Genomic DNA, 15,450 nt, shown 5'->3' on the forward strand with positions numbered 1-15,450 from the left:
TGGAATGTCCAGAACCCTAGTTCGCAGGGCCAAGGACACTGCACACCACCACCACGCCGCCTGAAGGGACACTGTAGGACGACCGGCGCGATCTTCGCAGGGCCAAGGACAACATCCAGGACGACTGCGACGCGCGCTGCCTTCCCACAGTGTACTTCCTACAGTGTTCGACCACTGTACCCCGCGATTCAGGGGAAAACGACGACTTTCATGCCCCACTCATGCACGCCGCCCCTCCTTGTGACTATAAAAGGAGGAGGCGGGCTCCCCTTACCCAGGTCGGAACGCTGGACTCTGGCTGGACCTTCTCTGGTTTCTCATTTCCAAGAGGACGTTCAGGGACTACTGAGCACTCATCTCAACCGACTCCACTCCTAGCAGAGACTTGGGAGCTTCCCTCCCTCTCTCGCCTCGCTTGTATCCCCAACTACAAGCACACCGGGTGCAAGATAATACAGTGCCCTCGCACACACCCTTTGCTGGACGTACGGCCCTGCGGCCGGAACCAGGATAAATCGTGCGTTACTGTGATTGCCTCTTGCATCATCATCTGGGACGAGGAAACACGCAGCATTTACTAGTTGGGATCCAGGCCCCCAGGTCGGGACACCGACACTAGGTGTTGGCCTGCGATCTATAAACGCTATCGAATGATCTGAACATTAAACCCTAGCGTAGTTGGTAGCTGTAGAAGTAGTATTTATCGTCGTCTCCCTGGCGGCGTGTTATCGTGTACTCGGGTGATCTTGCAATGAATTACAGCTACCCACTACTCTCTCGCTTGTTGACCTGAATTTCTCTAAGTTCTTCCACTACTTCTCGATCTCGATTCTCTCGTTCTTGCTTGTTCTTGACAAGGGCATCTAGAGCTCGGCGTCCTTGGCCGGATCAGGAAACCTTCAACAGCCAGTCTTCCAGATCTTGTCCGATCGGCGCGGTTGGAGGTGGTTTGGCTCTCCCGAGTAAAATCCCACCCTCCCACCCGGATCTGTGAAGAATCACCCCATTTCTCCCTAAATTAGCAGTGAATTTGGAGGCGGTGAGGGTTGTAAGGCCTTGTCCTTGCGTAAAATTCCTTAAGCTATTTTGAATTGGATCTGCGGTGGCGTTGGCGAGATACTCTTCGATCAAGGTTTCAAGACTAGTTCTTGAGTAAAATCCCGAGGTCGAATCCGTATCTCAGGTGGCGGTAGATCGGTCATGTGGATCTAATTGGGGCGAGTTTACTCAAACTGAATCCACAGATGCAACGATGATGGTTAACTTCACGGAACCAGTGGATCCTAGTCAGTTTGCAACAGCAACTGAAGTGGATGGCCTAAGAAGGACCTTGGATGAATTCATGAAGACCCAGGATGACGTGAATCAGTCAATCAAGTCCTCCCTCGACAATATATTGAGTCAATTCACCATCAACCCACAGATGGGTGTCCCTGCTCCAGAGGACAAAGGTTCCAACATCAAGGGTAAGGACCAAGTCGCCCCACCTCCTCAATTTCAGTTCCCTCACCCCCACAATAGTAACTGGCCCAGGCATCCACAACACCAACATCACTACAAACATCCTTCTCAGTTTGTGCCAATTCACCCTGATGAGCATAGTTATTATGGTATGCATCAGCAACCTTCACATGTTCATTGGTCTGCTCAAGGTCATTTTGTAGCTAGTGATGATTATGGAGAAGAGGAATATGAGTATGAGCAAGATTATCAGGCGCATCCTGCACCTTTTCATGAGCAAGACAAGTCCCTGTTTCAACCCAAACGTGCTCCCAACTTCAACCAACAGAAAGCAACCACCCCTCCTCAAAACAAACCCCATCCTCCTCCCTACCAGCCCCACAACACCCAACCTCATATCCAAACCACACACACTGAAAACAGACAAGAGAAACTTCCTACTACTACCCAAACCAATTATGTCATGCAATTGCAGAATCATCATAGAGCAGTGGCTAGAGGGCCTAAACTAACATTTCTTGAATTTACTGGTGAAGATACTGATGGGTGGATCTGAAAAGCTGAAAAATATTTTGAATTAGTTGGTGTTCCCACTGAAGATAGAGTCAAAATAGCAGTCTTGTACATCACTGGGAAGGCAGAATTCTGGTGGAGAGGTACTAAATGAAATGCAAATACCCTACCATGGCACCATTTTTGTCGGATGGTTACAGATAGATTTAATCTTGTGTCTGAATATGAAGTCATTGGACAATTTCATAACTTGAAACAAGTTGGTATTGTAGTGGACTATGTGGACAGATTTGAGGAAATGGTCACTATGGTAAGGAGGAATTGCCCACAACTTCCTGAAACCTATTACATCAGCAGCTTCATATCTGGCCTCAAGGATTCCATCCAATATCACTTGCAATGTCACAGACCTACAGCCTTATCACAAGCTTATTGGTATGCCAAACATTTGGAACAAGCCAATCCCTCTTTCAAGAAACCCTATGTTTTTAATCAATCTGCAAAAGTACAGAAACAGTGGACCAAAGACAAGGACCCAGCCACTCCTTCTATGGCAGAACTCAAAGCTGCTGGTAAATGTTTTAAATGCAGGGAACCTTGGGTACCTGGACACACAAAAGTATGTAAGGGTAAACAACTCTATTCTGTCATCTTAGTGGAAAATGAAGAAGGCAAAGAAGAAGTGGCAGTAATTGAAGATGCTGAGTTGTCTGAAGACCCTGAATTTCATGATGCTGAGACTGTACCAACTGTCAATATTTCTATGCATGCCTTGACTGGCCTTCCTTCAGCAGCAAGCACTTTTGCTCTCAAGATACACATTGGTAACTACACTGTTGTAGCATTAGTTGACAGTGGCAGTGATGAGTCTTTTATTAATGCCAAGTTTGCAGTCAAGACCAACTGTAAGATTACTTCAATCCCAAGGGTCAATGTTGCTGCAGCCAATGGCAAAGAGATGCTCAGTGACACTGCTTGTTTATCATGTAATTACTACATTCAAGGCCATGAATTTACCTCTAATTTCAGGCTGTTGGAAGTCCAAGGATATGATATCATTCTTGGACCAGACTGGATTTTTAATCACAGCCCAGTGGCATTGGATCTTAAGAGAAGGGAATTATCCATCACAAAAGGAAATTTTCAAATAGTCACACTTGTTGATGAAATGGTACAACCACATGGATTAGTCATTGGCACCAAGAAACTTTGTCATCTTCTCAAGCACAAGGCAGTTGGAGCTGTAGTAGTTCTACAGAATTCACAACTCAAGCAGTCCTTTCCTTCTGGTGACATTCACCCTTCTATTTCGGCTCTTCTCCAAGAATTTCATGATGTTTTCCAGGAACCCAGTGATCTTCCTCCCCAGAGAGCTGTTGACCATGGAATTCCTCTTATTGACAGTGCTAAATTCATTATTCAAAGACCATACAGGCTTCCCCACCATCAGAAAAATGCAATGGAAGATTTGATCAAACAGTTGTTGCAAGCCAACATGATAAGACCAAGTGTCAGTCCTTATTCTTCTCCTGTAATTTTGGTAAAAAAGAAAGATGGCAGCTGGAGACTTTGTGTTGATTACAGGCTGCTCAATGCTAACACTGTCAAAAATAAATACCCAATTCCAATCATAGAGGATTTGCTAGATGAATTGTTTGGTGCCAAAATATTTTCCAAGACAGACCTGTGGTCTGGCTATCACCAAATCAGAATGACTGACCAAGACATCCCAAAGACTGCTTTTACTACTCATTTGGGTCATTTTGAATACTTGGTAATGCCTTTTGGGTTAACCAACGCCCCTGCAACATTCCAGACCTTAATGAACACCATTCTCTCAGATATCTTAAGAAAATTTTCTTTGGTCTTCTTTGATGACATACTTATTTACAGCACTACTTTAAGTGATCACATTACCCACCTGAGAACGGTTTTGGAGATTCTGAGACACCACAAGCTTTATGCTAAGCTATCCAAATGTACTTTTGGTCAACCTGAGATTGAATATTTGGGCCATGTCATAAATCAAGCTGGAGTGGTTACAGACCCTAGCAAAATAGCTATTATCCAACAATGGCCTACACCTCAAACTGTTACTGAGTTAAGAGCATTTCTGGGACTTACAGGGTATTATAGAAGATTCATAAAAGGTTATGGCATTATCTGTCATCCTCTTTTCAATGCTCTGAAGAAAAACTCATTTTCATGGTCTGACAGCCAAGAGGTAGCTTTTCAGCACTTGAAGCAACTGATGACACATCCACCAGTTCTAGCACTACCTGATTTCACTATGCCTTTTGTTCTAGAAGCTGATGCTAGTGGGAATGGTATTGGAGCAGTACTAATGCAAAATGGCAGACCACTCTCATTTTTCAGCAGAACACTTGGGCCCAAAGCTGCTGCCTTATCCACATATGAGAAGGAAGCCATAGCTATTCTGGAAGCTCTGAAGAAGTGGAAACACCACTTTGCCAGCACCTCTTTAGTCATCAAAACCGATCAGCAAAGTCTCAGGTACATTCATGAACAGAGACTAGTTGAGGGAATTCAGCACAAGCTTTTGGTAAAACTTTTGGGCTACAACTACACAATTGAGTACAAGAAAGGCAATGAGAATAAAGTAGCTGATGCCTTATCCAGAGTTCATCACTCCAGTCAATTACTGGCCATCTCCCATGTGGTCCCAGTTTGGATTGAACAAGTAAGTGCTAGTTATACAACTGATCCCACATGCTTAGACCTCATAGCTAAATTGAGCATCAACACTCAAGTTGTCACCCACTTTACATTCAGCAATGGTCTGCTCAGACATGATGGCAAATTAGTGATTGGTGCCACTGGTAACCTCAGACAGCAACTTCTGGAAACTTTTCACAGCACTGCCTTGGGGGGTCACTCAGGAGAAAGAGCCACTTATCAGAGACTTAAATTAGTCTTCTACTGGCCACAGATGCATCAGCAAGTTAAGGCATTTGTCAAGGAATGTCCAGTTTGCCAGAAGAACAAGTCTGAACACACCCCTTACCCGGGTTTACTTGAGCAACTACCAATACCAGAAATGGCATGGACACACATTTCTATGGATTTCATTGAAGGACTTCCAAAATCAAATGGCCAGAATGTGATCTTGGTGGTAGTGGATAGATTCACAAAGTATTCCCACTTCATGCCACTGAGCCATCCATTCACTGTGGAAGATGTTATACCTCTGTTCACAGATACTGTGTTCAAGCTACATGGTCCTCCAACAGTGATTGTTTCTGATCGTGATAGAATATTTACTAGTGCCTTGTGGCAGGCTTTCTTCAAGTCAATGTCAATAAAACTCCATTTTAGCACTGCCTACCATCCTCAAACTGATGGTCAAACTGAGAGGGTCAATCAATGTTTGGAAAACTACTTAAGATGTATGTGTTTCAATGCACCTAGAAGATGGTTCCATTATTTATCCTTGGCAGAAAGGTGGTATAACACATCTTATCACACCTCCCTGAATATGACACCATTCCAAGCTCTGTATGGTTTTCCCCCCTCCTATGATAGCTGAAGTTATCCTCCTAGACTGTCCAAATGACAATGCAAAGCAGCTTTTACAACACCGAGAGCTGGCCACTCAAATCATCAAGGACAACCTGTCGAAGGCTCAGTCCAGAATTAAACACCAAGCAAACAAGCATAGGTCTGACAGAGAATTCAGTATTGGAGACATGGTATATCTGAAACTCCAACCTTACAGACATACTTCCTTAAGCATCCACAACAGCTTGAAGTTACACTCTAAATATTATGGGCCCTTTCGAGTGCTAGAAAAGATTAGGAAGGCAGCTTATAAACTCTTGCTTCCAGACGGCTGTTAGCTGCACACGGTTTTTCATGTGAGTCAACACAAGCGGCATGTCAGCCCTCAGGTTATTCCTACTCCACAATTACCACTGGTTGATGATCAAGGCAACATTAAGGTGGCTCCTATGGAAATACTGGAACATCGCATGATACCGAGAAATAATGAACCTGTGGTCCAATGGTTGATTCAGTGGCTCAATTTGCCTCCATCAGCAGCTACTTGGGAAGATGCAGACTTTATCCGTAAAGTGTTTCCAACATTTCATCCTTGAGGACAAGGATCTTAAGGGGGATCTTAAGGGGGGGCATTGTCAGGCAGTAGCTACCTGAATACCTGAATGTCTGAACTTCTAAATCGATCAACACCTTCTTCAGTTGTCACTCTAGTAGAAGCCAGCGGCAAGTCTAACGGTTTGGCGATTTCACTTCTACCGTGCGATGGGGATCGAACGTCTGGGATGCACCGTTGTGTACCGGCCGTTCTCAGACGCTAAACAGTGTTAAGCTTTCATTTCTTTTCAGTCGCACCCTGCTATCTAGGTGTTGGCCTGCGATCTGTAAATGCTATCGAATGATCTGAACATTAAACCCTAGCGTAGTTGGTAGCTGTAGAAGTAGTATTTATCGTCGTCTCCCTAGCGGCGCGTTATCGTGTACTCGGGTGATCTTGCAGTGAATTATAGCTACCCACTACTCTCTCGCTTGTTGACCTGAATTTCTCTGAGTTCTTCCGCTACTTCTCGATCTCGATTCTCTCGTTCTTGCTTGTTCTTGACACGGCCTCGACCGATGGATGAAGGACTGGATGAAGCAGATCCGCGATGTCACCTGCGACATCGAGGATTGCATCGATGATTTCGCGCACCGCCTCTCCAGCGACCCCGGCGGCGACGTCTACTGTGCCTTCTTCATCACCAGGATCTACGAAGTCTGGACGTGGCAGCCTCGCCGCGACATTGCTTCCAGTATTACCGAACTCAAGGTGCGGGCGCAGCGGATCGGCGAACGGCGCATGAGATACGGCATCCGGAACCCGAAACAAGTCGGCAACGAGTCCGGTGACAGAGCAACTGGATTTGACACTGCTGAGAACCAGCACACAACCCTTGAGCTTATTGGCACCAAGAAACCCGTGGGAGTGGACAAGGACATGGAAGAGCTCGGAAAGTGGATTAGGGTGATCGCTGAGGAGATCAAGGCCCCAACTGAAACTGAGATAAAGGGTTCCACTGAGTCTGCTCAAAAGTCCTCCAGAGACCAAAGGTCCCAAACACAGCCTAAAATGCAAGCTCCAGGTGTCCTATCCATTGTTGGATTTGGAGGAGTGGGAAAGACTACCATTGCCACATCATTGTTCCGGAAATTTGGTGATCAATTAGACCGCCGGGCGATTGTCACAGTGTCTCAGAGCTCTGACATTGAGGCAATATTAAGAAGCATACTCATTCAAGTCATGCCACAATCTGAAGATGGCCTTGATCACCAAGGCAGTAGTGGTGGCGCCCAGGAGAAGAAATGGCTCAAGACTGCAATTGGCTCAATATGTTGTACTGTCGTACCCAAGGGCCAGCAGGATGGCAGCACCTCTAAAAAAGCACAGGGAAACATACAAATAATGAAGCTGGAACAACTCAAGGAAGAGCTCAAGAAGCACCTGAACAATTGCAGGTACAACAGATTTCAAGTTTCCTTTTCTCTGGTGACAGCTTAATCTTATTAGTTCTCCATAATGGTTTTTCATTGCAAAATTATAGAATTGCATACTATGTTGGAACATAACTTATGGTAACCTTTGCTCATTACTGAATATCTTGATGAACTGCCACTTGCTGTCCTAGACTGCATGAATTTAATAATCAAATTATTAATATTTTCTGGAATAATATGGATGGCAACAGTCGGCCTAAGTTGTAATTTGAGTTCGATAAGCATAGCTCATGGAAGGGAGGGCCACATAAAAGTTTGGTTTTCCAAATTAAATTTGAGGTTACCACCTGTAACTGACAAATACAGGTGGAACTGTACATGCATTGTTTTGCATATTTATAATTTGAAGTAGATTAGGATAGTTTCTTGTTGGGCCATCACTTTGCTGGGCTCTGTTCTTAGTATTTAAAAGCACTATTTTCATTCTCCGTTATCTCTTGTGCCAGTTACCTGCTCTTAATTGATGATGTATGGTCTGCAACTACATGGGATCAGATAAAAAAGGCATTGCCCGCAAGTAACAAAAGCAGTAGAGTGATGGTTACCACACGGTTTCAAGCTGTTGCTAGTACATGTAAAAGAGATAAAGGAGATTATTTTCATAAAGTATACGAACTTGATGAAGCCGAGGCTAAAAAATTATTAATGGAAGCTGTGCCCCAAGAAAATCAGAAGAAAATTCCATCCAGGCTGTGGCAAATGTGTGAGGGCTTGCCGTTGCTCATAGTTACGATGTCTGGGCTCGTGGTCTGCAACACGGAGAAATCCATGGCTGATTGGGAACAAGTTTGCCGTACTATAGTGCCAGACTCTGTTAAGATTCTTGCCCAGGACAGAGTCACGAGAATACTGAATCACTGTTACAATGATATTAATGCTGAGATTAATACTTGCTCATTGTATTTAAGCATATTTCCGAAGGGTTGTAAAATTAGTAGGAAACGTTTGACAAAGCGATGGATAGCAGAAGGTTTTGTAAGTGAGAAGCAGGGGCTCAGTGTGGAGGATGTAGCAGAGGCATACTTCAATCATCTCAGAATGAGGAAGATTATACGAGCCGTGGAGCACAGCAGCAATGGAAAGGTGAAGAGCTATCAAGTTCACGACATGATTCTTGAGTACATTGTGTCCAAGGCAAGTGAAGAGAACTTCATCACAGTGGTTGGTGGCCACTGGCTCATGGCACCACCAAGCAGCAAAGTCCGTCGGTTATCCCTTCAAGGCAGTGACTCAAAACATGGGAGTGCAACAGAGAGCATGAACTTGTCTCATGTCCGATCGCTGACCATGTTTGGGAGCTTGACTCAGCTGCCTTCGAAATCATTCAAGTTTGCAATTGTTCAAGTGCTAGATCTTGAAGGCTGTAAGGATTTCAAACCGCATCATACCAAGGATATATGCAAAATGCTTCTTCTCAAGTATCTCAGCCTCCGAAAAACAGACATTAAGAGGCTTCCTAAAAAGATTGGAAAACTCAAGTATTTGGAGACCCTTGACATAAGGGAGACCAATGTTACAGAACTACCTAAAACCATCTGCCAGCTTGAACGAATTGTGAGCATACTTGGTGGGAATAAACGAACACGGAAGCCATTGAAACTTCCTGAGGACATGAAGAAAAAAACAATGAAGGCTCTGCGAATACTATCAGGTATTGATATTGTTGAAGGGCCAACTACAGTAGCAGACCTTCATCATCTGACCGATCTCAGGAAACTCACCATTTTCAAGCTCAACATCAGGATGGGTGGTAAGCTTTTTGAGGAGTTAAGGTCCTCGATTGAGTACCTCGGTGGCTACTCTCTCCACACCCTGGTAATCGATGACGAGTCAGCTGACTTTGTTAAATCACTGAGTGCCCTCTCTTCCCCTCCCAAGTTTCTTAATGCTCTTGAACTGTCCGGTAAGTTGGTTGAGCTCCCGAAATGGATCACAGAACTGGAGGCTCTCACAAAGCTAACCCTCTCGGTGACAGTGCTCAAGGAAAATGCTTTGGAGAATCTTAAACAACTCAAGAACCTGTTTTCTCTGACATTTTCACTTACGGCTGCAAAATTGGATCCGGAAACAGCCGCCATTATTGAGGAAAACAAGGTGCAATCCGATGGGGAAATCATTGTTCCAGCTGGCGGATTTGATAATCTGAAGCTACTCCGCTTCTCTGCTCCTTTTGTGCCGCTACTAAGCTTTCCAGATAAGGCAATGCCGAAACTTGAAAGGATTGAGCTACGTTTCAGCATTCTGGAGGGAGTGCATGGCATAGAAAACCTCAAAAATCTCAGAGAGGTGCATCTCAGGATACATGATAAAGCAGGCGAGAATACTAAGATGATAGTAGAGGATGTGGCAACTGCAGCAAGGGAAGATGAAAACGGCCTTAGAGTAATCGTTGATCACTATCATGATTAATGATCCTCAAAAATAATATGTTATGTGATTCTTGTACTTTGAACGCTTTGCTTTTGGGGCAATTGTTTGTTTGATGTCACTTTGTTCTTCTTTATGTGGCTTCTCATCTTGTCAGTCCACAGTTGTGCAAGAATACACTGACGTAGAACTTTGTACAAATTAGACAGAGGTTTCTGCAACTGATAAAAATCTACTGAACATACTTCAAGTAACAAGAACACAAACAGTAATCAAAAGACTATCTTCCCTTGCTATAATCTGCAGTTATACTTACATTACATTAATAACATGGCATCTCCAGTTTATTTTTTCCCTTTTCTATTATTTTCCTTTAGCTACAACAAACAATGCACCATGTCACAAAGAGAAGCAAGAAAGAGAACCCCCGCAAACCAAAAAAAAAAGGAGGGGGGGGGGTTCCTTGTTGTGCGCCGGAACCTCTCCACCGCCCAGAAGAGCAAAGTCGTACACCGAGTACTTGGGCGTGATGACGTGGCCTTCCTTGTTGACAACGATGGCCGAGCCGGACTCAACAATGTTGGCCAGCAATGCAGCGGTTTCCATCTTAGTTAGAGCCATCGGCTCATCATCGATCTTTGGGATGAAGACCTCGCTGGACCATGACTGGGACCCCTGCTAATGGGTTGGAACCCGCACTATACCCAACCCCACCCAAAATTAACATATTTAGATACCCAACCCCACCCAACCCAATTAGTTAATTTCTCAACTCTAACCAACCCGCCCCATTATAAGCGGGTAACCCATAAAAACCCATGGGTTCTACTATGCAGAGGAATTTAGTGGTTCTACACTTAATGTGGGGACAACATATATGTCTAGCCACACTACTTTGCACAGAGTATCTGTCAGTCATATTGACTCATCTCTAAAAATTTCAGTCAATTTCGATAAAATTTTATAGTGTGAACGCGAGGTTTTAATTCCAGGGTCCGGCTCTTGATGTGGAGCCCACGTGTAGTTCTAGCCACGCTGCTTTGCACAGAGTAGCTGCAAGTCGTACTGAGTCATCTCCAACAAATTTCAGTCAATTTCGATAAAATTTTGTAGTGTGAACGCGAGGTTTTATTTCTAGGGTCCGGCTCTTGATGTGTAGCCCACGTGTAGTTCTAGCCACGCTGCTTTGCACAGAGTAGCTGCCAGTCGTACTGAGTCATCTCCAAAAAAAATTTCAGTCAATTTCGATAAAATTTTATAGTGTGAACGCGAGGTTTTAATTCCAGGGTCCGGCTCTTCATGTGGGGCCCACAGGTAGTTCTAGCCACACTGCTTTGCACAAAATAGCTGCAAGTCGTACTGAGTCATCTCCAACAAAATTCAGTCAATTTCGATAAAATTTTCTGATATAAACACGTGGTTTTAATTTCAGAGTCCAGCTCTCACGTGGGACCCACATTTATATATAGTTATACTATTTTGTAAAAAGTATCCATTTCAACCCGCCCCAACCCGCATTTATATAGAACCCGCCCCGACCCACCCCATTAACTAATACAACCCATTTTAAATCATCCAAACACACTCCATTTCAAAATCCACCCCATAAAACCCATTTCAACCCAACCCATTAGCAAGCCTAACTGGACCGCACCGGCGGTCATCCACCAGCGTCTTGCCATTGGGGTAGTGTCAAGGTGTAATTCCCAAGGATATAGCATACCCAAGAGTTAATTGGATGTATGCCACTATAAATTCGTCTGTATGGTTTAAAGGGCGCAGAACTATACTTCAAATGGTATGGTTTCAGAGTAGGATGCAAACTAAAGCAAATTTATGTACTGAGTTTTCAAAGTATTCATTTTTGTTTTCGACAGGCTGAAAGTGGCATTTTCCACTCAACGTTTCACCAAGTGGTAGCATATCTTAGCTTAACACGCAGAAGAGAGTTAAAATCTATCTTACCTTCAAGGGTTAATTAAATTTGTGCCGTTATAATTCTTCCGATTTTGAAGCGCGCTATTACTATTCAACAAACTATGACAATATCGTTACAATTGTACCGATGTTTGAGATACGCCACTATCTACGCCCGACACTGTCTTGGGTCCACTTGCAGGCGTATAGGAGGGAGCCATAGTTTCGTATGGACCGCCGTTGTCCAGCTGGAGCTCCACCGTCCGCACGCTGCTGCCCGATCGGAGGTCCACCGCCTGCCCGGAGATTCGCTGCACCGCCGGCTGCACGCCGCGGCCCGCCACAGAGCTGCGTTGGACTGCCGCCCGCCTGGAGCTCTGACTAGACCGGCGCCTGCATGCTGCCGCTTGCCCAAAGCTCTGCCTGGACACCAGCCCTCCACATCCCATCGCCTGCCTGGAGCTTCGGCTGCATGCTGACCCGCCGCCCACTCCAAAGCTCGGCGCCACTTGCAGCCCCGTTGACGGTCTCCTGGAGCCCCATCTGAACGCCGCCGGCAGCTAGATCCCTTTGCCCGCTAGGTCGTCGCCCCCACGAGCTGGCCTCCACGGTGGTGATGCAGGCAGCAGGACAGCGGTGGTAGGCGGCCAGCGGAAGTCGACGGAGATGCTGGAGGGCAGCGGGTCAGCGCGGATGCTAGCAGGCGGCAGAGAGCTGGAAATGCAGGCGGTGTTTTTGTTGGAGGGCGGCGGGTCGGCGCGGATGCTGACGGGCGGCGGAGAGCCGGAGATGCAGGCCTTATACTTTTGCTGTGGGCCGGGGGGTCCTCCTATACGCCTGAAAGTGGGCCCAATATGGTGTCCGGCGTAGATAGTGGCGTATCTCAAACACCGGTACAATTATAATGGCACTGGTATAGTTTGTTGAATAGTAATAGCACGCTTCAAAATCGGAAGAATTATAATAGCACAGATCCAATTAACCCTACCTAACCCTACCTTCAACTAGTTGCCTTTGCAAAGGATTCAAATAGCCACTTTCAGTCATGTACTTGATATTCTTTAGGGTTCTTTAGGACCTCTACAGCCTTCTCGGCGGCAGTGGGGATCATCAGAGCCATTGAACTTCATTGTGGTGAGAATCAGTATGCTTCCAGCAGTTGGCCCAATGTTCTCCAACAGTAACCCTGATTTCGAAAGCACTACTAAGAAAGAGAGCTGCACGCTTTTCATCAGTACTACTGCTAGAAAGCAGCTTTACATCCTTGAAACAGCTCTGGTTTTTGCTATGATTTCCTGTATGTAACGCAAACAAACTTGAGGCAGATGTATGATGATCAGGAGATGAAGCTGCACTTGAGCATCAGTTTCAGTACAATAATAGCATAAAAAAAATTTGCACCGCTTGGGGAAAAGATCAAAGATGACATCATCCTGTCAGCGTTCAGTGGGAAAAGCTGAAATACTGTAGCGGCTGTTTCAATATTATTTTGGTAGAGAGAATATTGTAGTGGCTGACTGGTTGGTAGCTTAAGCAAACAGGCCAGCATCATCCTAGACATACCTTTTCCCCAACAGGCAGAAGTCCACAGGACCACGAATCCCTCCACGGAGCAAAACCCACACAGGCAAACACCAACGAACCCTGACGAGCGAACTCAATAGAAATGGAGTGTGTGCGGCCAGATTTGCCTCCTGCGTGTCATATTCGAGTCTCCAAAAAAGAGCTATTCAAATGGTAATGCTGTCACGTAGTCAGCGATACAAGGAAAACGCATACTAATTAGCCTGTTTGGTTCTTTGCCATACCATAGTTCTTATGCAGTTGTTTGGTTCAACCAAACGTGTCAGGTTTTAGCATCCCGCATGTCAAATTTATTTTCTTGCCTACCTTTATTGCCACAGATGTCACCAGACTTCTATGCTACAAAAAGTATAGCAGACCACACTTACCTTAGTTATAGCAAAGCTTAGGCATCATCCAAACAGGCAGTCCCTGAGAACAATTTGTAAAGATACAACTCATTCTGCATGCCAAGAGCACAGCATGGCACGAACGCAACAGCGGACACGGAACCACTTGATCAAAAATAATATACACGGAACCAATTGATCAAAAATAATATACGAGCGAGAAAATGTAGATTAACAGGCAGTACAGCGTAGTGAGACACGCAAATAGAATACTGTCGGTGTTCCGAAATCACCGGCTAATATAATAAACTTGTTCGCGCGTCACAGGGTCGGATGGTATTGCAAGGATGAGACACAAGATTTATATTGGTTCGGGCAGAACGTCCCTACATCCAGTTCGAGCTCTCGTGCTCTTGCACTCAAGTTTGCAGTAGGGGTTACAAACGGACGAGAGAGGAAACAGGGGTCCCAAGTCTCTGGATGGCGAGTGAGTGTGTTCGTGTGTGTCTATTCTATCGGCCCGGGGCGCGTCTCCTCCCTTTTATAGTTCAAGGATGGAGGGCTTACATCGGGAGAAGAAGAAAGGAGAGCCGTGGGGGTCGGGCGCCTCCCGACCCCTTCCTGTTATCTACCTATCGTCTATCCAGTACGGTTGGCCCCACTGACCCTTCTTGATGTTGACAGTGGGATGCCCCCCCCCATCCCTTGTAGTGTGCCAATCGTGACGGGATGGGGGCGCGGGGTTCGTGCTGCAGCTGACGTCGTCGACTGCGGGGCATGGGCGAGCCGTCACATCCCTGCATGGCGCTCATCACCATGTCTCCTGTTGATGACGTCTGGCGGAGTGGTAGGGCCACGTCTCCCTCCGGAAGGAGCGGGTTGACCCATCGTCCACTCCGGTCCGTACGGGGGCGTGGTGCGGCCATACCCCCGTTTCCTGGTGCCACGCGCTTAGACCCCTTTTGACCGGTGGTGCCCCACCATTATCGGGACTCATCCGTCGCCTCGTGGCCATTTGGATTCCCACGAAGCAAGGGTCAGGCAAGGCGGACCCCTTCTGTGGGGGTCGGGCGAGGCGGACCTCCTATGCGGAGGTCAGGCGAGGCGGACCCCTTCCGTGGGGGTCGGGCGAGGCGGAGTCTTTGCGCGGGCCGTAGGTCTCTCTGTGCTTGCTGGGTCACCTCTGAGCCTTCCGGCCTTTGAGCTGGCACCTGCTATCGCGCGGCCAAGGCTAAGCCCCCGGGGATAAGTCTGTGATGGGCGGTTTAAGGGTACCCGTTACTTTTATCCACATCAGTAGCCCCCGACCCCCCTCGTGGTTGCGAAGGAACCGCGTGGGGGGTCCGTTTTCGAAACGGGCGTTCAGTTAGGGGACGCGTGCCGTTTATCTTTCACGGCATTCCGGTGGGTGCGCGCGAGCACACCCACTGGGTGTAGCCCCCGAGCCTCTGAGGGAATCAGATATTCGCTCAGAGGGTTCAGCGGGCAGTCCGGCGAACGTGATCATTTATTTTCCGATATGACATAATGCTGCCCCCTCAGGTTCCAATGGGTGCGCGCGAGCGCACCCAGTGGGTGTAGCCCTCGAGCCTCTGAGGGAATCAGAGATTCGATCAGAGGGTTTAGCGCGCGTGTCGGTCCCCCACCCGAAGATCTTCGGGGCACGTGTACCTTTTCCCTGATCGTGACCCTATCTGGGTTTTCCGTCGCGAGTACGGTCTTACACTCC

The 15,450-nt window shown here is 46.5% G+C and overlaps 1 protein-coding gene across 1 annotated transcript; it reads left to right on the forward strand.

The window, feature by feature from the left end:
* Positions 1 to 6,113: 6,113 nt before the first annotated feature.
* On the forward strand, positions 6,114 to 10,022 carry LOC120644864 (disease resistance protein Pik-2-like). The gene is made up of 2 exons (XM_039921595.1): positions 6,114 to 7,485; positions 7,971 to 10,022. Exons 1-2 carry the CDS (start codon positions 6,611 to 6,613, stop codon positions 9,931 to 9,933), a joined length of 2,838 nt encoding a protein of 945 aa, XP_039777529.1. The 5' UTR covers positions 6,114 to 6,610; the 3' UTR covers positions 9,934 to 10,022.
* Positions 10,023 to 15,450: the final 5,428 nt, after the last annotated feature.

This window comes from Panicum virgatum, chromosome 8K (assembly GCF_016808335.1).
Source record: "Panicum virgatum strain AP13 chromosome 8K, P.virgatum_v5, whole genome shotgun sequence".
Taxonomy (NCBI): domain Eukaryota; kingdom Viridiplantae; phylum Streptophyta; class Magnoliopsida; order Poales; family Poaceae; genus Panicum; species Panicum virgatum.